This window comes from Tauraco erythrolophus, chromosome 23, assembly GCF_009769465.1.
Source record: "Tauraco erythrolophus isolate bTauEry1 chromosome 23, bTauEry1.pri, whole genome shotgun sequence".
Classification (NCBI taxonomy): Eukaryota; Metazoa; Chordata; class Aves; order Musophagiformes; family Musophagidae; genus Tauraco; species Tauraco erythrolophus.
This window is the reverse complement of record NC_141487.1, coordinates 6,706,066-6,730,219: the sequence shown is the minus strand read 5'-3', so window position 1 is coordinate 6,730,219 and position 24,154 is coordinate 6,706,066. Positions and strand designations below refer to the sequence as shown.

General features: G+C 42.4%; 1 protein-coding gene across 1 annotated transcript in view; it reads right to left on the bottom strand.

Annotated features, from left to right (window-relative positions):
• Positions 1–957: 957 nt before the first annotated feature.
• ATAD3A (ATPase family AAA domain containing 3A) overlaps positions 958–24,154 on the bottom strand; it is a 28,338-nt gene continuing 5,141 nt past the window's right edge. The window contains exons 7-16 of the mRNA XM_086625551.1: positions 23,376–23,445; positions 19,860–20,015; positions 19,574–19,630; positions 18,544–18,669; positions 16,945–17,069; positions 14,541–14,592; positions 13,572–13,642; positions 9,884–10,051; positions 9,181–9,289; positions 958–1,350 (exon numbers count right to left, since the gene is read on the bottom strand). Of these exons, the coding sequence (XP_086481677.1) occupies positions 1,171–1,350; positions 9,181–9,289; positions 9,884–10,051; positions 13,572–13,642; positions 14,541–14,592; positions 16,945–17,069; positions 18,544–18,669; positions 19,574–19,630; positions 19,860–20,015; positions 23,376–23,445 (1,114 nt within the window). The 3' untranslated portion in view covers positions 958–1,170. The remainder of the gene's footprint in view (positions 1,351–9,180; positions 9,290–9,883; positions 10,052–13,571; positions 13,643–14,540; positions 14,593–16,944; positions 17,070–18,543; positions 18,670–19,573; positions 19,631–19,859; positions 20,016–23,375; positions 23,446–24,154) is intronic.

The window sequence follows — 24,154 nt, the reverse complement described above, 5'->3', positions numbered from 1 at the left end:
CACAGTCTTACTGAGCCTTGCCCACTTATCTCCTTAGGGAGAAAGCTGATAAGCTTCAGGCAAAAATGTATCTAGGGCTGCTCTCAGACTAGCTGTAGAAGCAAGTACCCAGCTGGAGAAAGCAACCAAAGCATTGTGGGCTATCTTGTCAGGACAGACACATCAGAACCTGAGAAGCAGCAGTTCCTGCTGTAGCTCAGCAGTGTCTGAAGGGCTACCTAGCATCCTGAACAGTGCTTTCAAGACTGCACTATGGGAACTGCCAGTTGCTCCACTGAGTTCAAATAACCTTTTGTGCTCCAGAGAGTGTGTGCTGTTATCCTACAATGCTACACTGGCAGAGCATAAAAGCTCTCAGGCTTGGACCACTTACCACTTCAGCACCAAGGAGTCATGCTCCAGAGCTTTTAGTCCCTTGCAGTGTGGCACTGCAGGCTGGCTCTGCAGCCATCCTCCCAGAGACTCATGCACAGAGAAGACAAAAGGCAGCAGCCAAGCATCAGCAAGTGTAGCCACACCACAAGGAGTCCCAATGCTTCTCAGCCAGCCCACTGAACAGCTGTAGTTTCTCCTAAGAGTTGACTCCAAGATAACCAGGTGCAGCTGTGAACCACACCAGATACACCTCTAACACAAAGTCTACCCTGAGTCTGTGAAAGGGTGACAACAAGAGAGTAAGAAGTGATGCCATACAGAGGTGTGAGCAAGGAAGTATGTCATGGGCAGGATTTGTGGAAAAAAGATAAGAAATACCTCTGCTGGAGCATAAACCCTACAAAGTTAAACATATGAGAATAGCAGGCTTGGACAGGGCCTGGGTTCCCACAGGCCCATGTCACTGGGAGACCCCAAAATACTGTCAAATGGCTGCAAAGGACTTGGAGTTTGAGCTTCTCTAGCAGGACGGGCCATACAGACTAACACAGTCAATGGTGTTTCAGCAAGAGGGTCCTTTAATACAGTTGCTTCTGCCTTATTTAAACCATGTTGTTCTCTGGTGCACTTTAAAAACACAAAATCAAAGGCAGACTGAGGCAGTACCCCCTCCCCTGCACCAACGGACACATTTCTCTCGACACATGACTCCATCAAACATTTGCCCAAAAGACCCTCCCAGCATTTTCCCATGCCCACTTCTGCACACATGGTGGTCTGAAGCCTGCAGACTTCTCACACTGGTGTTCCTTTGGGGAAAGGCAGGAGTGGATTTCCACCAGTCCCTTTGCTTGCTTCAGCACCCTCTGTTTTCAGCCACTCCATCTTCTGTTTGTGTTGCTGCACAGCATCAGCTACTCTGGCATCGATCATGGCCTCTGTAAGAACACCGTCCTCTGATGCATAAGCTGCAGCCTGGAGAGGCAAAGGCAGAACAGACATGAGTCAGTGATGGCAATTCCTAGGATCAGTGAAGATCTGAGACTGGTCCCTCTCTTTTGTTTTCTTCTCCATGTATGTTTGCCCCACACTACCTAGCACAACATCCAGTCTTGTTCTAAGTCAACGGTGGTACCCAGAGCAATCTGGCACATCGCCATTGGAAAGGATTTCCTTGATGCAGCTGTACCAGGGACTGAACTACATGGACTGCCCAAGCACAGAGAAATATTCATAGCTACACTAAAGACTTTGTCTGTGAGCTAGTTACAAGCACCTTTGCCTACGTGCCTCTGGAATTCCTAGGAGACAAGTTCTTTGCATTGGAAGAGGCAAGGCCACAGGTCCACAATGCTGAACACAGCCAGTATGGTTAGGCTGCAGTCATGCTTGGCTTGTTTAAAGCTTCCTCTCCTGCTTTAAAAGCACTGCACATAGGAAGCCAATAAGGTAAAGCATAATGGGTGCATATGGTGACTGAATGACTCCATCCAAGACAACAGAAAATGTTTTAAACATTTACATAGGAAAACTAACATCAGTGGTAGGGTGAATATGGGGAACGTGGCACCTCTAAAATGATGTCTGATGTGCACTAATCTTGCTTTCCTCACGTATTCTGCTAGGAATCTCTCCTGCATCACTTCGGTGTTGTGTCAGCTCCCACCCCATACTCATCTGCCTGCGGGACCCTTCCTTTGCCCCCCCTCCATTCACACCCCAACTCCTGTCTCTCCAAGTCTGCCTGGTAAATTAACACTTGGTTTTGTTGCTGCTTCGATAAGCAGTACAAATTTGATCCCAGCTCCTTGCAGAAAAGGCTGAAAACTACTGATGTCCTTGCCAAACAGCCCACAATATTTCCAGTGGCAGCTTCGGGAGAACAGGACTGCGTGCCATTTCCCTTCAGCTGCAGCAAAAGGATTGTCACTTTTGTCCAAAATGCAGGACAGCTAGGACTCCACTGACGGACATTTTGCAGGTAACACCACAAGCAGCCATACCTTCCAAGGAAGGCAAAGATGCTGATGCTATTAGCTGTACCCATCTCCAAGGTAACAAAGCAACTCCAAGCTACAGATTTCTAAATCTGGTTGCTGCCTGTGCAAGTGCTCCTGCAAGCAACTCAGTACTGTGGCTCCTTGTAGCGCTACGCTAGAGAGGGAGCGTGACACTAACCAGGGTGGGACCCCCTCCAGCTTCTCACATCCATGCTTCCTGCCCCAAACTTCTGTCCACATCTCTCCTTCCACAGAGCTACCACATCATGGATTGTCACGTGCTGATGCTCCTGTCTGCAGGACGTTCCCCACGATCCCAGTCAGGGATATAAACTTTGGCTTTCATGACAGGCTGAAGTGTGTTTCTGAGGTATTACGTACAGGCTCCATAAATCATTACCGGTGCAAAACATCAACTGTACCAAGCAATGAGGTTTACTGCAAAAGCACCACAGAAAGAAAGTACAGAGTGACCGTTTTATGCACCCACTGTCTGATGCTGTAGATGGGAGAAGAGACAAACCCCAGAGTCAGCTGTTGCACTGGTCAGTATCATCACAGAACCGACTAGCCCAGCACAGTATATTATACCTGCCTGTTCGATTACTGCTACCTCACTGCAGGAGGTATGATTATTTCAAGAAATAAGCAAAAGGTTACCCAAGTTGGTTTTCACCCTCCTCTAGCCTACTTGCCAGCACGCACTTGGTAGCCCTTTTTGGAGGACTAGCTCACAAGAGGTCTCACTGCACAAACCACATGTAACCACAGAGCTGGCAGGCACTGGTTTTTACTGCAAGAAGCATCAAAACAGATCCTTCCCTGTGCAAAACCTTTGCAATCCTTCCTCAAGGCAGAAGTGACAAGTTAGGCTAATGCTCACACTTCAAGTTAGGAGTAAACACGGGCCGCAAGCAAGGAGAGCGGAGAAATCGAAGGTCTGCAAACAGAGGATTCACTTTGCATAAAGGCACTTGTCTGTATTCCATGACAGAGCAGGAGGCATCCTGAACACAGGGCAGTTACTTTCCACAAACCCCAGAAAAGCACTGGTTCCATAACCTGCCTGCTGCCACAAAGATTTATACAACACGTATCCCAACATGACCGGTCCCCTCTCACCACTGTGGAAGGCGCATGGTGAAAAGGTTCTGGTTAGTAGAAACATCCTCTCGCTCACCCCGTAACACCCTCACCACCCCTTTCTTTTTTTAATTTTTTTTTTACAGGACATGACTGTGGACTTAAAGCTAAAAAGAGCCAGCATCCTTTTGTCAATGCAGTCCTCCAGCCAGGAGGATTTGGTGTTTTAACATGGAGTAAGTGCTTTCCTGGGATGTGCGTTATGAGCCTCCATGGAATAGAGAGGATGTCTCCCCTTCCCCCCCGCCGCTGCACAGCCCATAAATTCAACTGTGGAAACTCCTGCAAAGCTGTGCAGTTCACGCTCTGTTGATTTTCTCAATGACTTGCTATTTTTAGAAAGCCTCAGGCCCTAGCTGTCAAGAAAGCAAATGGGAGAAGCAGCTGTCCCTTCTGGGAGTAGCTTGCACACACACGAAAATGCTACTGAGCTTCATTTATATTCATATCTCTGCCTTCTGCATGGACAATTTTTAACCCTTTTTCTCCATTGCAACTATTCATGGTTCATAACTCAAATCTAATTATGAAATAATCTGAAAACAAGGTATTTGGAGGGGAGCAGAGGGATGGAGCACAGATGACAAGTCCAGTCTAAATGACCTAATGTTCCATTTTGGCCAAGAACCGTGGTTTATTTCAACTTGGCCAAACTAATCTGTATCCTTTGAATCACATTTATAATGAAAACAGCCTGCTCAAAAAAAACCCCAACAAACAACAAAACAAAACCCAAGCACTCCCTCACCCCCCTCTGCTTACTTATAATGTCCTTCAGCTCAGACCACTAGAGAAACATTAAATTCTTCCCATAACTTGGTCAAGCAGACAATTTTTTAATTTATTTTTTAAATACAAACAAGGTTCAGGGAGCAAAAAGGCTTATGTCAGTGGCCCAAAAGGCAAAGAAATGACAGCAAGCTCACCTCTATCATGAACACTGGGACATAAACCTGGGAATTCTCTTGAAGTGTTGCCAAAACAATTTTCCAGAGGTTACAGCTTGGAATAGTGAAAGGTTGCCTTTTTGACATTTTATCTAAAGCATACCAATGGGTTCAAGCTCAGGGTGTAGAACTAGAAAGTCTGCACATTATTATAAACAGATCCAAAGGGAATTTTTAAGTGTGTAAATGCATCTAATCCATGCTATATTCATAAAGGATTAGATATGGGGAACGGAAAAGCACAAGGACAAAAGGGAATGCTCAGTCTTCCGCAGAAGAGATTAAAATGGATTTCTAGCATCCAGACTATTAGCTGTGCCAGACAGTAATATTTTTCCCAGCGCTAGAGGTTACATCCTCTGCTTTTCTGCATCTTATTTTCTTCTGTTTGGTAAATTCAGGACAAACTGAGTGAGACTGAAACAACAGTGAACTAGAACTTCATGTAAATGACAGCCAATCAACATCGAGCCCATCTTGCAGTGGAATTAAGCCTACGAAAGCTGCAGCTATTGCTCAAGCTTCTAGTTTAACTGTTTTTGTTAAAAGCCATATTGGCAGAGCACTGCAAAAACATCTTCATGGGAAACAACTGTGAGGCCACGGGACAGCAGCGTGGTTGTACATTGCCGTTCTAGGTTACTCTCAGTAAGGGCCAACAGCTGTGACGGTTTCTACTCCTCCTGCTTCAGAACTTTTCCCCAAACCCTCTTTCAGGTTCAGTTCTGGCCATAAAAGATGACTCCAGGCAAGCTAAGTAGAGCTGATGAGGATCCGAGCATCTCAAAACTCCATCAAGTCCATGATAAATACCCTCCTGTGCTCCCTGTCCACTTCCTCCAGCACTTCTGCAGATTCAGGAATTTGGCTTATGTTTCTTCACGCAGAGGCTAGGACTAGAATTGCAAGCAAGAAGGCTTCAGTCAGCTTGAAGGAGCAGGACAGACCCTGTGGAACAAAGCAATGCTTCACCATAGATTAAGCCTGCCATTCTGCTCCCTCTGCTTTTGTCTCTATTGTCCAGACACTGGTTGAAGTTTTGTTCCAAGACATGTCTTCAGAGGTATAATGCACACAGACAGCAACACTGCAAATGATTGCTGGAGGAATAAACTAATTAAGAAAATATATATACAAAGCTGAGGTGAATTAAGTGACAAGCATGTTGCAATTAAGCCTACACTTCGAGGATTAGCTCCAAGTCACATCAGGGCACCATGCAAAATAGATGAAAACAAAAGGCAAACAAAACACTCCCATCCAGCTCCCTGCTCCAGCATTCACAACCAGCAGTTTTCACTAGGGCTTTTTGCTGCCATCTTCCCCAGAATGGGTCAACTGAATTTATTTATTAAACAGAGACCTCAGGCATATTGCATTTCAGCAGCTGTTGTGACGAGCCTATCTAGGGAGTGTTGGAAGTTTAAATGTCTTGAGACATAGTTGTTTCAAGTCTGCTTTGAGGACTTCTAATGAGCACTAGGCTCACGACATCTGCTGTTTACCAGCTCTGTAAGGTGTTACTAAGATCAGAAACAGAACTGTTAAGAGAGATGCCTTCTTTTTCCCTTTTCTTGGCTCTTCCTGCTCCTCATCTTCTCAACTCGTATATAATCTCAAACTCTTTCTGCTTGTGTTGTTAACTTGACATAATGCTTTGGGTGGAGAGAGGGGAAAAAAAAAGCAACTGCAAGCAGGGAACTGAGTAGGAAGTCCAGACATTCACCTCAACTTATGGCCACAGAAAAGGCTCCCTAAATCCTCGAATTAAGCTGTTTTCTAGCTTCCTTATAGCTTCCAAGGCAGACAAAATTGTAGCTTGCAAACTGATTAAAATGAAAGTGTGTGTTCATAGAGGTGCTGCTCACATCAGGTAACTTCCCACATCAGCCATCTTCGGCATGCAGCATCTTGAATCAAAAGTTCAGTCATTCAAGAGTTTAAAAGACCAAGAGTTCAAGAGTTAACAGGTCTATCTGTAGTATATAACTACCCTACAGCTGCTGCATCCAGTTGAGAAAAGTCCGATAAGCATCTTCTTGAGCCAGTTATAAGACCCTACCTACCCTGATCCTATCACTACATCCCTTCAGATGTGCCAGGACAATAGTGTAGCTATGCAGTTAACTTGTCCTGCCAAGCTATTTTTAATTCTGATCAGCTCCCTGACCCAGTTCATCACACAGCCATACAAAGAGGCACACCAGCACAATGGAAAAGATAGCAGAAAGGCAGGAATATGAGGCAGGACTAATGCTGACAGAAGTGCTTGTCAAACTGCAGCCTTAATCCTTCCCTGACAGGAGAGAGCATGGCATCGGCTACAAAGCTACCTACAACAAGCTATCTGTCAGCACGGACCCAGGCCCCAAAATACTGATACCATTCAAGAGATCACCTCGGGTTAAGAGTACATAAACCACCTGCTTAGAGAGAGGCTTTTAGCCACAGCTACTGAGGTGCCATACCCTTCATACTCTACACAGCCAAGAACAAAGGCAGGCATTAACGAGGCTTGCCACAGTCCGAAGTCAGTGGGCCAAACCTGGCATAAATGCAGCCTTCTGTAAAGCTCTAGTCAAGCTCCAGTCAGTTACAGCTCCAAATTCCTTGACCCAAGGAAAGAGAACCCTACGGTAGCACTTAGGATCAAGAGTTCTAGCAGGCAGCTCCCAGGGCAGTGTTCAATGCAGAAATCTGATCCCTTTTCGGATGCTCTCACAAACCCATCAGTAGACTCTATCCACCCAGTCATCTCCTGAGGAAAGAGGTCCACGTGTCTAGCCACTAGATGCAAAAAGCCTGTGCTATTTTAACACTGACCTATGACACATCACACTTCTTTTCTCGATCAATAAGGCATGATATGAAGTCCCTTGTTCCAGAACACCAACAACTTTGATTTTGACACAAATGAAGCTTCTTGCAGCTTCTACATCAAAACAATTAATATCTTTTTTGCTCACCCTCTCCTACTTTTTTTTTTGTAAGCCCTTTGACTGTTTTATGACAGCAGAGAGGAACATAACCTCCTGCTGCAATTTTACATAGAACCTTGTTAATAGTGCTGGCACTACGAGGTACATTTTAAAAAGTGATCAGGGCAACAGCACTAAGGAATTAGTGACCCCACCTTCCCCTTCCTTCAAGATCACTTAAAGGACAAATGATAAAAGCTGAGGTCATACCCAGGGAGTAACGACAAGCTAGGAGATAAGGGGTGATAAGAAGAAAACCTGATAAAAAGCAGAGAATCATTTATCACTATTTTTATTACAGGAAATAGCTGGCAGCAAAGCCTTTCACATACATGGGTAAGGAGGTTTTCTTCTAAACAAAGAGAAATAAATTCTACAACAACTAGTGGTTTGCTTTCTCTCCCACATCACCATTGCTTCAGTTTAAGACAAACATCCTAGGTCTGTATCCTGGGTTTCAAAATCAAAAGCCCTCAAAAAGCATAGCTTCACTTGGAGAAAGCAAAGCCATGATCTGTGGGTTCCGTGAAAGGCAGAATGGCCCAAAATTCTGGTCTTTCCATCAACCTGTCAGCTCTCTAGAACTGTGCCTGAACACATGCTAATTGGCCACCATGGCAGTCCATCTAACACCCATCAATATGCACCACCTCTCTCTGGATCTCAAATACTTGTCCAGCATCTTGCTAAGCTTCTTGACTGAACTGGTAACAATGCTAATCTGCTATGTTTTCAGGCAGTTAGAGAGCAGAAATAAATTAAAAATAAATAAAGCTTTATATACGTTTTCAGATGACAGCACACATTTTGAAATATGTTTCGATAATACACAATTCACATAGTAAAATTAACCAGCTGTGTGTTAACATACACAGAATAAAATAAAGGCTAACAGCACTCAAATGGCTGCTTTGGACCTCAGCTCATGACTGCAGCAGTTAAATGGACTAGAAAGGATAAATACTTCCTGTACCTTAAAAGATGGGAAAACAGTAGGAGGAGGAATGAAATGCACAAACTTTGTAAACTGCTAAACTAAATTAAAACAACTTTGTTTTTACAACACCTGAAAGGAAGCTGACATTAGTAAGTTACATGACATACAATTTGGAGTGTATTTCTTAAATCAATATTACTAGGTTAGTTTATAAAAATACACAATCCAGTAAGAAACTGGCAGCTGTGACAAAAGAATGTGAAAGTCTGATTAAAAAAAAGTGCTTAAGGTTGTTGAGCATGTGAACAATTGCACTCAAAGTGATTGTATTTCTTACTTCTATATGGATACCATGCATGTAGAAGCACCTAGTCTTTTCAGCTCCATTTTCCACTTAGTTTCATTCCTTCAATTACTCAAGTTGCACTAAAAATGTGTTTAGAACAAAGTAGGCCAGAAGGATGTTTCAGTGTCCTAATACTATCACACCAACAGGCAACAGCATTAGGCACTTCTGCTATTGAGCTGGAACACCAGTAACAGCCAGCATGATTTGCCCAAACTCATTCCTAACTCACTTGCTTTACTTAAATTCAGTAATTTCCCATTAGTCATTATTAAAACTGTTCCTATTTACAAAATGAGGAATTATGTTGATAGAACCCAGCATTCTAGTACTACTGTATGGACACAATGACACTTCCCAAGTGAGACAGTATCTGAGACTCCAACATCAAACACTCAAACCTTTCAGGAAGGGAAAACAAACCAAGAAGCTCAGTGATAAAAGCCCTACTTACCTGCCATGCCACAGCAAGCTGAGAGATCTCTCGGCCAGACATGCCCTCTGTCAACCTGGCAATCTCTGAGCACTTTTTCCCATAGTCAAACTGGGCCAGCTTCAAACGCCTAAAAAGCAGAAGAACAAGGATTAGTTTACGTGTAGCCACAGGACAGGACAGGAAGGTGAGGGAATCAGAGGGAGGCTTTGTGAAGAGCAACACTTACAACGAAATCAAAGATCAGATTGGATCAATCTCTACAGAAAGATCCAGCCTGAGTACAGAAGTAGTTCTCCCGGGCCTAGAAAGCCCAATTTTGTGGTACTAAGAAAGGTGCATACCTGGATTAAGACCAAAGAAGTGCAAGACTGCACAGCACACAAGGAAACGAGTCACTTGGTCTGATTTTTCTCTGTTAAGCCAAGCAAAGACACGTGCTTGGATATGAGGAGTTCCAACAGTGTTCCTACTTGGATTATGGCCTCAATGCAGTAACTGGTCTCCTAACTTTTGAGGGCACAACAAACCACGGCACGGAATTCTAGGATGGCATTTCATCCTGTAACAGGATAGCAAGATGCATCTCTCCGACTCTTATCTGTACTACTTGTTTAAAGTGAGTTTATAGACAGTGGGACAGAATATACAGAAAAGGAGATGAAGAAAAACAGTAAAAGAAAGAGAACCCTATGGGGTGGGAGAGTTCTGCAGGGATACTCACTGTTTACCCTCTGTGGCTGGCTTCAAGACATGCCTATCAAAATACATCCTCACAAGCCGCTCCCGTTCTTCTAGCTGGGGCAGATCGAAGTTCACCATTTCGTCTATTCGGTCATTGATAGCCCAATCGAATTGCTCAGGCTGGTTACTTGCTAAAACAAGCATAAACCTGCAAGTACGAAACAAGAGAGGAAAGCCTGAAAAACCCATAAAAATAAAAATCAATGAACCGTTCTGAACACTGGGGCCTGCCATGGTCAGCATCAAAGACATTTCCTCACCCAACATGTCTGAAGATTCCTCAGAAACAGCTTTGTAACAGCATCTCGAGCGACATACTAAAAGGCAGTGCAGTTTAAGCTATTTAGAGCCAAAATACGTTTAGCTTAGTATTTAGCCTCCCAATATCAGCCTTCCCCAGTTTGTCCTTGCCATAGAAGCCCCATTTATCACTTTACCCACAATCTCCCTCAAGCTAGGAATATCACAAACATTTAGCAAGAGTACAACCTCCCAGAGACCTCTAAGTCTGAAACCTTGGAAGAAGGCTGGACAACATGGAGAGATATTCTATGGCACATATACATCTCCAGTTTAAATCCCAGTTTGGGGAACTGACTTCAAGCTGCTAACTGCACAGCACACTAGAATCGTGAGGGGCTTAGTCCTGCTCTGGAGGTATGAATGGCTGCCAAACTGAAAGTCAACAGCATTACTGAAACCTCTGACAGCTCAAGGAGCTGCAGAGCATTTAATGGACTCATCCTGGCATAAGAATAAGGGGAGCGTACCACTGCTGGGTCTGTGTGTGGGAAGGTCATTCTTCAGCAGCTGGTAAAAGTGGACTTGTTTCCTTCAAGCAAGCCTGACAACACATTCCTGCTACCAAGTCTAATGTGTGCAAAAAGACAAGCATTCACAATGGGTACCCATCAAACAAAGGTGGCTTGTTTTACCAAGCTTTGCTTCATGGTACAGACATGCCAGCTTCCAGGTCCTGCTCTCTCCTGCTGCATTTTGAAGCCAGAAGCCCTTTCTTTTGCTTTGCAATGACATTTCTTCCTCATGTCAATTCTACTTTAATGCTTTAATTGATGTTACCAGCTTAATAGTGCATTATAATTTGAAACGGGCTTTTGACCACAGATATTGGAATATTGACTTTCTTGCAGTCTGTTTAAATCCTAACCTGCAGGGGGTTGTGTTCTTTGCTGTCATTTCTGAAGATATCTTCACCAACCCAAGAGCTACGCAGGCATGAAACTGTTCCTTTTCTACTAACAAGGACTTGCCCCAAACCCCTGCAGAAATACTGCTTGGATAAAGGACTGACATGCAACTTGATATTCAGGCCTTGCTCACTTCTATCATCAAAATGATACAAACAAGCAAGAGCAAGAGACACAGGCAGAGTCAGCTATCCAGCAAGAAGATGCTGAAAGTTCTTTGGGAAGTTTAAGCCAGCAATTCACAGTACTTAGTTATGCTGGTGACAATTCACTGGTAAAGTAAGAGCAGTCCTCAGCGTCTCAGCAAAACAGCTAGATTTACATGCACTATTAGACTTATTCAAGTCAACTCCCATTCATGGATACAGGACTCCTTATTGCCCAAAGCAGCAAGAAGGCTGTTCAGAAGTAAAAAGCAGTGCATGAATCACAAGGACATGTCCAGCCTTCTAGAATGGCTCACAGTTTAAATTCAACATCTGATAAAACGACATCCCAACTGTTTTGAGTGGAGGCACGGCACCCAGCAGCACCAAAACAAGCATGCCCAGAGCTCTGCTAAGGCAATTTAACATCAGGGGAAAGAATCATCCCTTACCACCTCCTGCTAGTCACTGGCCTGCAGTGCAATTACAAATCTGGTCAAACAGACAACTTTGCTAGATTCACAGCAATTAGACATTACAAGTCTGAAAAGGCCTATTTCACAGAAAAAGGGGGGAATTAGCTAAAACAGACATTCTGTTATTCTTAAAAGTTCTGCAGTTCCATCTAAACATCTTTACCATCTTTGCAGGTACAGAGCATAAGACATTATTAGAGATCACCTAAGAGCTAAGGATATCTACAGTTTTCACCTTGGAAAACTGTATTTCTATCTTAAGCACCATTTGCTCTGGGTCCTACAGAACATATGTATTTTGCCAATATATATTTATTATATTTATTCTGCAAACAGCAGGTACAGCATCATTTAATAACAATTATACTCAACTCAGCACTTACAGAGCAATTCTATACATCATTTCAGAAGAGGCTTGCTATCCTCCCAAAGAGAAAACCAAGGACCTTACAAGGTTCTTGCAGGTTCAACGTCTTGCTTTCTAGCAATCTACTAATTTTGGAAAGGCACACCGTCCGAGGCATCTCACTGTGACAGAGAAGCTACATACAAGCACTTATCAGTTAGAACTGATTTGTTTTTAACAAGTTCAAGAGAGAACTCAAGGACAGAAAATGCCTTGCTGTTGTCCCGAAACAATGACCTTCTAGAATATTTATTTCAATGTAATGAGGTTACTATAACATGTTCCACTACAACCTAAGGGAGCGGTTCATCACTGAGAAACTCAACTTCCCACATACAGACAGACAGCTTTTGTTGGTGGCTCAATTTCTTTGTAAAAAGAGAAGTTTAATAACTAAGTAAAAGTTCACACACACATATCAAATCAAAGATGATTTGAAAAAGGTTGAGGAAAGATCGTCTGTCTTTATTATGGTAGCCAGGAAATGGCTCTAACTAGTGCTCTGGAGGAAGTTAGTGTTAATGTGACAAAGTGAGCGTGGATGGACTGGCAATAAATGCACACACGTATGCATCTGTCAAGTCAGCCCTGCAATCATCTGTGTTTAGCAAATCTATTAGTAACCACGAAGGAAACAGCTCTGTGATTCCTACGTTGATGTGCAATGATGCACGCAGACGTACCGAGCAGACAGCTCATGCGAAAGACACGGGGTCAGATTTAAACTCTTTCGCCTCAAAATTTCAAATCCATCCCCCACTATACACACATGGACAGCATGGAAAGAGGCCACCAAAGCACTGGAGAGGAAGAGCAACTCAAAAAAGCACCAGCTGAGGCATTTTTTAAGAGATTACGAAACATCCAGCCAGTACCACCCCTGCATTCTCTTTTGATTATTGATTTTGTGACATTGATTTTCATGAGCCCAATACTGTCCTTGTTTAAACAACAGTAACTGACCAAGAAAGAGAACGTGCTCATTAAGGCAATCAAGATGTTCAAATCTCACCCGTTTCAGGAAAGAATTTCCCTACAGTGCTGGAAGGGAGCCATGCACAGTATGGGTGACCTATGAAAGGGAACTGCTCACCACCACACACCATACACAGGTGAAGTTTTGTCCAGAAAGGCAGTTCAAGATCCCTTTTACACACCTGCTAACGCAGGCCAAACACACACCCTTTTCACAAGCACTGATCTCTACCTTGTGTCCAGCCCTTCGGAGTTCTAATCTCCTAGGTCATGGGAAAAGATCAAGGAGGAGCAAGCTACACTCAGCATATGAACTAAAAAGGGGATATTCTATGCAGATTCTTTTCAAGCCCTTAGTAGCATTTCCAACTTTCATTTGCACACTACAGACCTCTAACAGCCTTTCCTCAATTCAGGGGAGTATCAACTGCTGTAAGGGCTGAAACTGGATACTTACTTGTTGCTGTGCTGCCCTGTTCTGTGAAGAAATGCATTTAAAGTTGCTCTGAGATCTTCACTGATTTTCTCCTGCAAAGATGAAATCCAAAGGAAGATCAATTGCTTGGGGACCTAAGACAGGTCACAGCTTTAAGCAGCACTATTGACAAAGTGAGTTCTGTTATTGTCAAACGTTTGCATCACAGCAGAATCCAAAGCACCGTAATATCTTGAAAAAAAAGGATCACTTTATATATCCAGGAAAAGGTTAGGAATTAAAGCTTCCAGCAGAGAGATTAAATATTTACTCTCAGTCACTCAGTGATTCTCTTGATTTTAAATCCAAGGCTCTACCCATTGGCCCAGGTGGCTTTCCGGGCTGAACATTATTTCAGCTGGGAGGTCCAATAAGATACTTACAGAAGAATAAGCCACAGCAAAGAATTCACACAAAGTAATCTTCTAGGGATAGCTCTTTCAATAGACCATTGGGGTTCAAGTAGCAGATCCAGATTCCATGTACAGTATGGTTGTTTACTTTGAAAACATAAATCATTTGTACAGGGGGAAGAGGCTAGTGTAGCTTTGATAACGTAGTAAAAAGCAGTTCTGTTATGAAAATCTCCCCAAATAAATATCTGTTGGGACAAAGAACAAACCCTGCAGGGTACCATCTCTGCACTGTGAACAATCTCCTCTTATTTTCAAGATACACCTCCTCCTTTCCTACTGCCCAGTCAACTGCAAAACCTCCAAGAAGATGATGTCACCCATCTTTTGCAGGGAGGAATTCTCAAGTCAGTCTTGAGATGCTCATTCCGTTCAGCTGGAAGACACTAATTCCTTGTCTCTGCATCACTTAATTAGGTGAGTAGTAGGGCACCTGCCAGTTTTAATCTTTTGCCTGTTGAAGGTAGCTAATCAGGTTAAAGAAGGCTGTTTGCTGACTAACTCTGCTGCATGCACAGATAACAGACAAAGTACTTACTGTTGCCCTCTTCCGCAGAAATGCATCCGCTTCATCCACAAACAGCAAGAGGCTGTAAAAGGAAAGTGCTACACAGTAACAGGAGACAGGTAAGTGAGGCTCAAAGGGCTCAAGGCTTCTCCTGTCCCACTACCAGGCACCAAAAACTGTGCCCAGCTGTAAGCCTGAGGATCACACAAGCAAAGACATTTCTTAAGGCAACATTTCTCAGCTAAGCTACGGCAATGCTTCCATTGCAGACACTTGGCCCATCCCAACGGTCAAGAAAAGGCATTAGCTTAAGACACCTTAGGCCATAAACCTGACTCCAGGCCTCTGGAGTTTTGTTTCCCGCTGTTCAGAAGCAGGCTGAACAGAAACAGTTCCAGGGCACACCACCTTAACCTCCTCAAGATTTAAAAACGTAGATCTGAGTTTTGCATGGTTTGCCAATGGGATGTATCTAGCAGTGCTGTTATGTTACTGCCAAGTTGGAGTAGATCTTTGAACTTTAGACCTGGCTCCCCAAGTGCTTGTCAGAAGTACTTATTTTACCATTCCCTCCTATTCAGAGGAATGTGTGCAAGGGTGCAAGACAGGGACACAAGCATGCAAGAAATCCTGGTGACAATGACATCTTCCTGCCATTTTTCTTCCTTATACCATTCTGAAAACCTGAAGCCAGAGTCCTCCCCTGCAACTTGCTTTGTTATCTTGTTGGGTTTTTCCTTTCCAAACCACACTAGCAATAATATAATGGTGTTACTACCTGTGGAGAAGTGAATTAATAAAGTCAATGAATAATTCACAAAAATAAATTCACTTATAACCCAAGGGTAGTGCTCTTCCCAAGAGACAAAGTGTATAAAGATGTTTATCAATAACAGAACCAAGGTGCTCATAAAGCTGTCACAGCTTGTATTACCTTCTTGCCTAGCTTCAAAACCAGCTTGCTTTCAAGGGATTTCAGGGCCTATTAACATCTGTTACTCAACTCCATTTTTTCTGAAAATACACTGAGCTACAGTCTTTGCAGAGAAGTGTCTTCTATCACAACAGCTTTCAGCTAATAACAGCAATACAGTACTAACAGTTAACACTGTTGGAGATGCAGAACAAAATCTGCTTAAATACTTGAATGTTACTGGAAGTTAGAATATTGATGTATATGGACACACGTAACCTTCGATCACGACTTTCATAAGATGGCTATCTGAAACGTATGAAGTTCAAATGCATTGAAGGTGTTATCAGCACAGAATAAATTCAGACCCAGGCAGTGCTGTGAAAGAAAATTCTTTAGTGGAAGCATCCAGCAGTCTTCATCCAGTTGAGCATTCTCACATCTCTGCCAACTTCTTTTTCTAAGCTCATTTAAATTCTTACACCTTTCATTCCATAGCTCCTCAGGGTAGGAGAAGCTTAAAGAGTTAATATCCTTAGGACATTTTCTCTGCAACTTTTAGGGGTTTTTTAAAGGAGAAATAGAAACATTTAGATGATGAATGCAGAAAGGATTAAAACAGACGCTGCAAGATAATATCCATCTAAAGCAATCAGAGAACATATAAATCACTGGTTACCACATTTACAGAAGATGTGCAATCAAAACAGCACAAAAAACCAAAACTGACACCCACTGCAAGTTCTCTATCAAATTTTAATATCTTGGCTGGACAAGCAGCTTCTTAGCTACCTCTGGACTGCAAAAATCCATTTACATTAGTATGAGCAAATTAACTACATACTCTTAAAAAATCAGGGAGTTGAGATTTAGCCTCAACATGAATGCTTTTCTGCAGATAAAAGTTTGCTTTTAAAGGTGACTGAAAAGCACAGCAGCTTGTGACTTTTACACCTAGCCAATGTCAATGCCTTTAGCATCTGTCTCCCCCTTATCCTCTTTTATTTCTTATAATTCACTAATTCTGCTTGAGACTCACAAATAAACAAAAAGTCAGATCCAAACATTATCAGAATCTAAAATCTGAGCAATTGCAACAGGGAACATAATATCCAGAAAGTGTAAACACCTGATTGCACCTCCGTTTGTGCTAAATTTTCTAGCTACTGTCAGAATACTATCACTGAAAGACATGTGTCCCAGCCTTCAAGTGGGCAATATCTCTCCATCTGCCTGGTGAGATCAGCAGAGTTAAGCTATAACTGATCTGGAAAACCTGAAGTACACAAGAAGGATTTGAGGGAGCAGAAAAGCAAAAGCTTTCAGCCTTCTAAATATTACTAAGCAGCAAGAATTCATCCATTCTAGGAAAACTTTAGAAGATGTTACACCTGGTCAGCGTCACCTCATCCATGCAAGAGTACAATTTAACAGCAGAGATTAGAGGTTTGAACTACATCGCTGCAGGGCACTACTTGGAGCAAGAAATCAAACTCGGGATGCAGAGAAACCTCTACTTACCCTCTCCTACTGGTGTTTGCCCAGTCGAAGAGTTTGTGCATGGCAGTAACTCCTTCCCGCCCCATGGGGGCAACATCACCACCGGTCATAATAGCATAATCCATGCCGGAGTGCACAGCTAATTTCTGGAAGGAAACAAAAACAGTGAGTTAAGCACTCTCTTTCACTGCAAGACCACAGAAGATGAGGAGGGAAATAAAATAGTTTAGTCCCATCACAGCATGCTTATATGCAGAGCCATTAGCTGACCCAGACCTGGCTACCCAGGTCTGCTGAGTAAAGGAAAGTCATCCAAAGGCTAAAACGAACAAGTCAACCCAAGTAGATCAGCAACAGCCCCAACAGAACATGCTTAGCTGAATCCAACCAATTATCTGCTGTGCAGTAGAAGGCTGGAAAAAGCTCTGCTCTGCCCATTAAAACCAGCCAGTTCCTGTTACTAACATTTAGTGTTTTGTATCAGTCCAACAAAGCTGGAAGCGTTGACAGCTGCATCCAAGCGTGTTTACATCTGTCTCAAGAATCCTGTTACACAGCATTACTGCTTACCACCACAGACTCATAGATGCCTTTGCCCTGTAGGAGTCAGAAAAGACCACCACACTAGGGCATATTACCTTTCTGAAACAGCAGTAATTGCAGCCTGTATTGTCACTACCATTAACTCAAGTACAAAAGTCACAGCTCAGAAAAAAGTCATCTTCCCAGGGTAGTATTCTCTCATCTCTACAGCATACAGGTCTCACTTTTACATCCATCTTCCTTCTGACCCCTCCAATCTTTTACAGCTACCACCACCATCCCCTTGGAGTTTCTATACTATGGGGGAAAAGTGTTAAGAGAGAACTTCTGGACTACTTAATAAACTCCTCCTCCTTAGTTCACTGACAACCACTTCTCTCAGCTCTTACACTTCTCCCTTCTTCTTCTTATGCTGCTGTTGCCATTTCCCAGACCTGTCCCTCCCTACTGGCTTTAGAAATCCAAACTAGGTGGCATACTGTCAGAGCAGGCAGCAAAAAACTATCAGGATATGGGTTTAATGTAGCGATAGAGAAAAAAATTCAACTTGCATCAGCATGTCAGATTTTCCACTATTAAACAAGTATATGAAACCCCAGATCTAGCAGAGAAGCACTGAAGAGCAAGTCAAAAATCAAATCCTGACTCAAATTCATGCAAAAACCATCCTGGCAGTGCATATGCATAGTGAAGCCATACCTATCTCTTCTCTGCTCTGCGATTAGTAAGCGACAGCAACAGCAGGAAAGACCCTATTTAGACAAGTACATGAAATTAAGAGAGGTGGAAATGAGACGGCAGGCTGGTGTTGCGATTTCACAAGTCACAGTTGTCAAGTGCCTTTTCCAGATGGAAGGGCTCTTCTGCCTACGCTCATCACTAGAATCCAAGTGACTGTACTAATTTAGAGTTGAAGCAGGCTGGATGCCCTTCCCTCCCTTCCCAACAGAGACACAGGAACACAAAGTTTATGCAATACTACAGCAATAGGTTTCAGACTAGAGACGGTGCTTATAGCCTGAAGTTTTCAGTGCACCCTGCAATGTGCAGGTTGTCAGAATCTTGGCAGGGTTTTACCTTGGCAAAGAGTGTCTTTCCTGTGCCAGGGGGACCGTACATAAGGATATTCCTGTACAGGCTTTTGTTCTTTTTTGTGTTTCTCGTTGCTATGGCAATGTCTCTCACACGTGCTTCTAACTGTGGCTGCAAGAAAAGGGTTAAACTTCAGGAACAGAAAGTACCAAGAGATCCTATCTATCAGCTTCACAGATCAGTACCAGCAAGACGTAGGCAGCACTCCTACAGTCTCAAGCTTTTAAGCCTTAACTTCGGCTGCTTATTACTTCAAATCAGGGTCATTTCCCCTTCTATGTCAGGATTTACTTAATTTAAAGTTCTGTCCACTTGGCTACAATTCTTTAATAAGAAAAAGCAGCAGTGCAGGAGGCAGTGCAGTAAATACTACAAGAACTGATAACGCCTAAATATCCACTTTCTATCAGATACCTAGAGAGGGATATATCAAAACATAAGCAACTCTTTGCAGTACTAATTCTTTCATATAAGTCAAACACTTGTGTTCATACTCATTACTGTATTTGTAGAGATACTGGGAGAAAGCTATTCCTGCAGGAGTATTTTCTCTCAGCAGCCTCAAGAAGCACTTAAATTTGCTTGATATCCAAGAAACAAATTCAGAAGCACATATACAGAAGCAGCCCTAATTACCAAGTTAAGAACCATTTACAAGATGAGCAAATGCATATGTTTCTTCAGTTTTTTGGCCTACAAGCAGATCTAGGTTCAGTAATCCATAACAGATTAGATGAGACAACTGGACCTCTGTATAGTAACATGCTGAATACAGGGAAAAACTGCAGCAGGGCAAGCACTGAACTAAGACTTCCAATTGCTTTGCACAGAAGAGAAAAGGTTAACAGCGTGTCACACTGAACACAGAAGTGTATTTACAGTCTCGGTGCCCAAGGGTGCTATGTCTCCAGAATTACTGGAATTACAGCTTCTGAAGTGAGTGTAAGGAAACAGCCCTGCTTATTTAGATTCTGAAGTCATCCTTCACAGACCAAGATAGCAAAACAGTACTCACACTGAGAACGACTCCTTCAAGGGCATCCTGAGCCTTGCTGGTAAGCCGCTTGCCAACCTAAAGAGGACAAAGTCAATAACTGACATGTAGACATGAACCATAGTTTTGACAACTCACCTGGACGAGAAGGTAATATAAAATGACAATGAGCTCAGCCCACCTATGCTATTTCTAGTAGTATGTTTACTCAGACCCACGGACTGCTCTCTGCCTGACACAGAGCTACAAAAGGAGTTTTGCATCCTCATGGCCAAGTGCAACACAAAAAAACAAAGCTAAACTTTACCTTGACAGGATGCTTCAGTGCCTCCAGCACAGTAATGCGCGAGGTTTCTCTCACCAGGGAAGGTTTGCCCAAACGTGCTTCTATGTATCGCCCTGCTACTGCTGTGGCATTCTTGGCAGAGTAAACACCCACTGCCAGCAGGGTTAGGCCTGCCACCTAAAAAGAAAAGAAGGAAGGATTACGAAAAACACTTGGCAAGGTAATGCTATTGTGTGTAGCATGCCCTGTGGTTGGGAATTAAGATTCAGGACAAACACTGACCAATAGGGGTTTACTTTTGGTAAGATGTTTTACCCCTGTTCAGACAGTCACGCTCTCACACTTACTAAGAAGGCATTTAGTGCTATTAAGAAGGCATTTAGTGCTCTTGCATCTTGCAGCGTGAAACGCAGAGGAAGCACAGAAAATGCACACAGTCAGGGACCCAGAAGTATGTACTCCCTGCTCAAAATGCGTGTGGCTTTTGACACTTCACCAAGTACAGTATGCATTAAGACAAACAGCCTTCAGGACAGGATTTGAAAGCAAGACTTTACAGAAATCTTTAGCATGTATGGGTTTCCTTAATTCTCAGACACTGAGAGCACTGATAACTTCTATAAAACTTTACTTCAGGTGCACAAACATAAGCCTCCATTTCCATCTCTGTGTACATATGAAAGGGAGTCAGTTGATTTACCAAAAGTCCTATTCACCTGAAAACACAAAGGAACAAGGGGCATTACTTTTAAACTGAGAGGTGTTTGCAAAGAGGCCAACTGTTCCACACAGTAATCAGTTGTGTTCAGCTTACAGGTAGATGCCAATAATTCATATCAGAGCAAGCCTAGATAGACAAAAGAGCAGGCTGTAGCAATTGCTTTTAAAGGAAGCAGACTTACTACAAGTACAGAACAAGGTCAAAAGCCTCAAGGACGACAAGCACAGCATTGTTGATTAAGCCATGAGACACCATCTGTTAAGTTTCGCTCTGCTTAAATGAGTGACATCACCTTTGCTTTGGATAGAAAGATAAACGATTCAGTACCCTAAGTTCTAAGAAGCAAAGATGATCTCCACACCCAATTCATCTCATTTTACAGGGAATTTAGAACGCAAAAGAGACTCCACCTTTTTAAGCAGCCTCTCTAAAAACAAGGTACCATGACACATGATCTCATGCACTCTTACACCACCTGCTTTAGCAACATTCAGTACTAAGCAAAGTTACAGGTTGATACATCAGACCCATCCAGGCAGAGATAAGCATTTCAGACTTTTGGACTTCACTGATGTTCATGTTACAAGATACAGAGAAATACAGCTTTAAGATTGACAGCTATGTATCAAAACAGGAAAATTACTCAACTCTCACACTCGCAGAAGAACCTAATTACTATGCCAACTCCATAAATCAGTCTGATTACAGTGCCTATCTGTTTATCATGAAGTATCTAGCAAAGGAATGAACCTCTGACTGATAAGCAAAGTGAATTCCACTAAAAAAAAAAAAAATCACTAAAAAACCCAACAAACCCAAAAAACTTTGAGCAGGACCTTTGGGGTTGCATGGATAGGAAGAGGTAGGAAAAGAATATGCCTTACAGTAGGCAGGAAAAGCTGAAAATCCAGGGCTAATTTAGAATAACTCTAAAATAACCAGCTAATTTTTACCTTATAGTCGTTTTCCAAAGCAACAGAAAACATGAGATCCAGCTGTGTTATCTCCTTTCCAAAAATATATGTACTTTTTTTTTTTTTTAAGCTAAATGTCCCAAATTCACATGACAAGAGCTCGTCAGAAGTAAAAATGACCATAATGCAGGAAGCTGGTATCTGGGTCAAGAGAATATGCAGCTAAAAGCACTAAGCACTGCTCTGCGAAAGGCTCTGAATCCCGCAGGCATTCCAGGTACAGCCTACGGATCACAAAAGGATCCACTAAAGCATGTCTTGTTCCCCTCAGCGCACTCAGGCAAAGTGTCTTTTCTATCAGCCTGTGTGTACAAAACAGTGGGTGGCACAGATGGTGGTGACTGACTTAAAGCAAAATGTCCATTTTAACAAGCCGTGCCACTAAAAATATATTTCCACCGTTAAGTTTTGTTGTAAGTAGTACACTGAGGAACAACTTTATTTCCATAGAAGCCACTGCCATGCTGTCTTGTCCTGTGAAAAGATGTTGGTCCAGCTTTGAATCAACGTATTTAGCACACACAACAGTTCTCTAAGTGCTCTCTGAGCTACATAAAAATGACATACAAAGTTGTGAGAGAAGCAGCAAAGCGAGTTTTAGATCACATCCTCCAAAGTCTTGAAGTTCAGGAGACTAGGAGGGCTCCTTTGTAGATGCAAACAGTACCCTCAGACTCCCTGATCACAGAGAGCTGGCAGTCTGCTGTCCACCTGGGAGGAGAGTAGCAGGCAAGTTCTTGACAGCTAACTTGGTGGGAAGAAATGGCAGCTCAGAGACAGAATGCATGCAATAGGAGAACACCAAGGAATTTCTCTGTGGCCTTAAAATCATGCATCTGAATACTATAATTTAAAAACAAAACTAAACAAACTTTCATGATGCATCTCTTATTTTCTGCAGGAGTGTTCTCAGAAATTTTTTACTATAAGGGGTATGCAATTGAAAAGTTTTCGAGGGTTTAGAGGAAACAAATCCCTTTTGTGTCCACCAGATCAACTATGGCATCTCCAGTACACTTTCCCCAATATCCCTGAAGAGACATTTCCAGTTTGCAGTTTAACTGCGAATGTATGCATGTGTGCAAACATGTATGTATGCAAACATACAAAAGTCATTGGGGGTGGGGAGAAAACCAGGATTAGATCTCTGTTGTTGAAAGCCACCACTGGCAAAGAAGTCCTGTAACAACAGTGTTAAACATTTCATAACACTCTGTTTACCTATAAACATTTACAGTATGTTCATGCATCATGAAAGGACAATGAACATCAACCATTAAAAAGCTGAATGAAAACTTGCCAGCTCAGAGCCTAGCCAAACACAAAAATTGCTTTCAAGATCTCAAAGAAAAGATCTGCAGTTATCTCTAACTGGCTATTAGATAAAACCCCTACTCCCCTACATACCATAGGAAACAGCAAATTCTAGAACAATCTTTGAAAAAAAAAAACAAACAACCAACAATCTGTGAAAAAGACTCATCTACTCTTTTTCACAGAACCTGCATGTATTACTTGTAATAGCTGGCAAACTTTCAGACATGTTTGTAAAGGTGATGGTGCCTCCAAAGACAAGACAATTATATGCTGTTGATCAATCAAAGCCAAAAACTTTTATGTGACTGATGAGAAACGGATTATCTATATGGAGAAGATGACAATTAATTTGAATAAAAATCTGAAGCACAGTATCTCCTTAAATGAGGACTGCAGAGAGCACTAAGTGAGCAGCAAATCCCACCATGGTTTACTCAGCATAAAGTCTATAAACTGAGCAAGGAGTTTAACACACACTTACAGACAGACTTTTCTGGAAGATACTGATACACATCACAATCTTACCGTGGCTGTAACTTTATCCCAGTCTGTTACGAAAGCACGGAATCCTTCCCCAAAGAGCATCCCAGCTGTCCTATGGTAAGCAAACAGCAAGGCAAGAAGGAGAGGAGAAAGGAATTTCAAAGACTGAATTAAAACAATTCACAAGCAACTTTATAATGATCATCTTCAGAAACAGTCCAAGCTAGTTGAGGGCTCACCTGGGAAGTAAAACATGAACAAGCATGGCAAATACATTTAGAACCATCTGATGTCTACACTTGATCTGCCATTAAAGCCAGAAGAGCATTTGGCATTACGATGATATCAATTTCTTTCTTTAATACATTATTAATACTGAACTATAAGAAAAGGTATTTAGAAAGATTGTTTTATTCAAAATCTCAAAGGACTCAAAAAACAGACTACAAATCTAAATGCCACCCCTTTGGAGAGACTGCTTTATACCGTTATGGCATATGTTCAGAAACTGAAAGAACTCAGAGCTTTCAGAGTAATTTAGTTTCAATCTTAGTGCATAAGGCTTGAAGTAATCTGTTAGGAAAATTATATAAAATTCACAACTCTATAAACAGTCTCTTTGGTTTACATTCAGCTCACAATGTAGCAACACAAGTGAAAGAGAGTTCTCTTTAATATAATTCCTATTGTTCAGACTAAAAGAACGTACAAACTAACTTTTGATATTCCTCAGAGCTCAGAGGAATAAACATCAAGGTTTCCTACATGACAGGAGAAATCTGTAAAAGCAGCAAGGCAACCCATGCCCTTCTCCTGGTCTG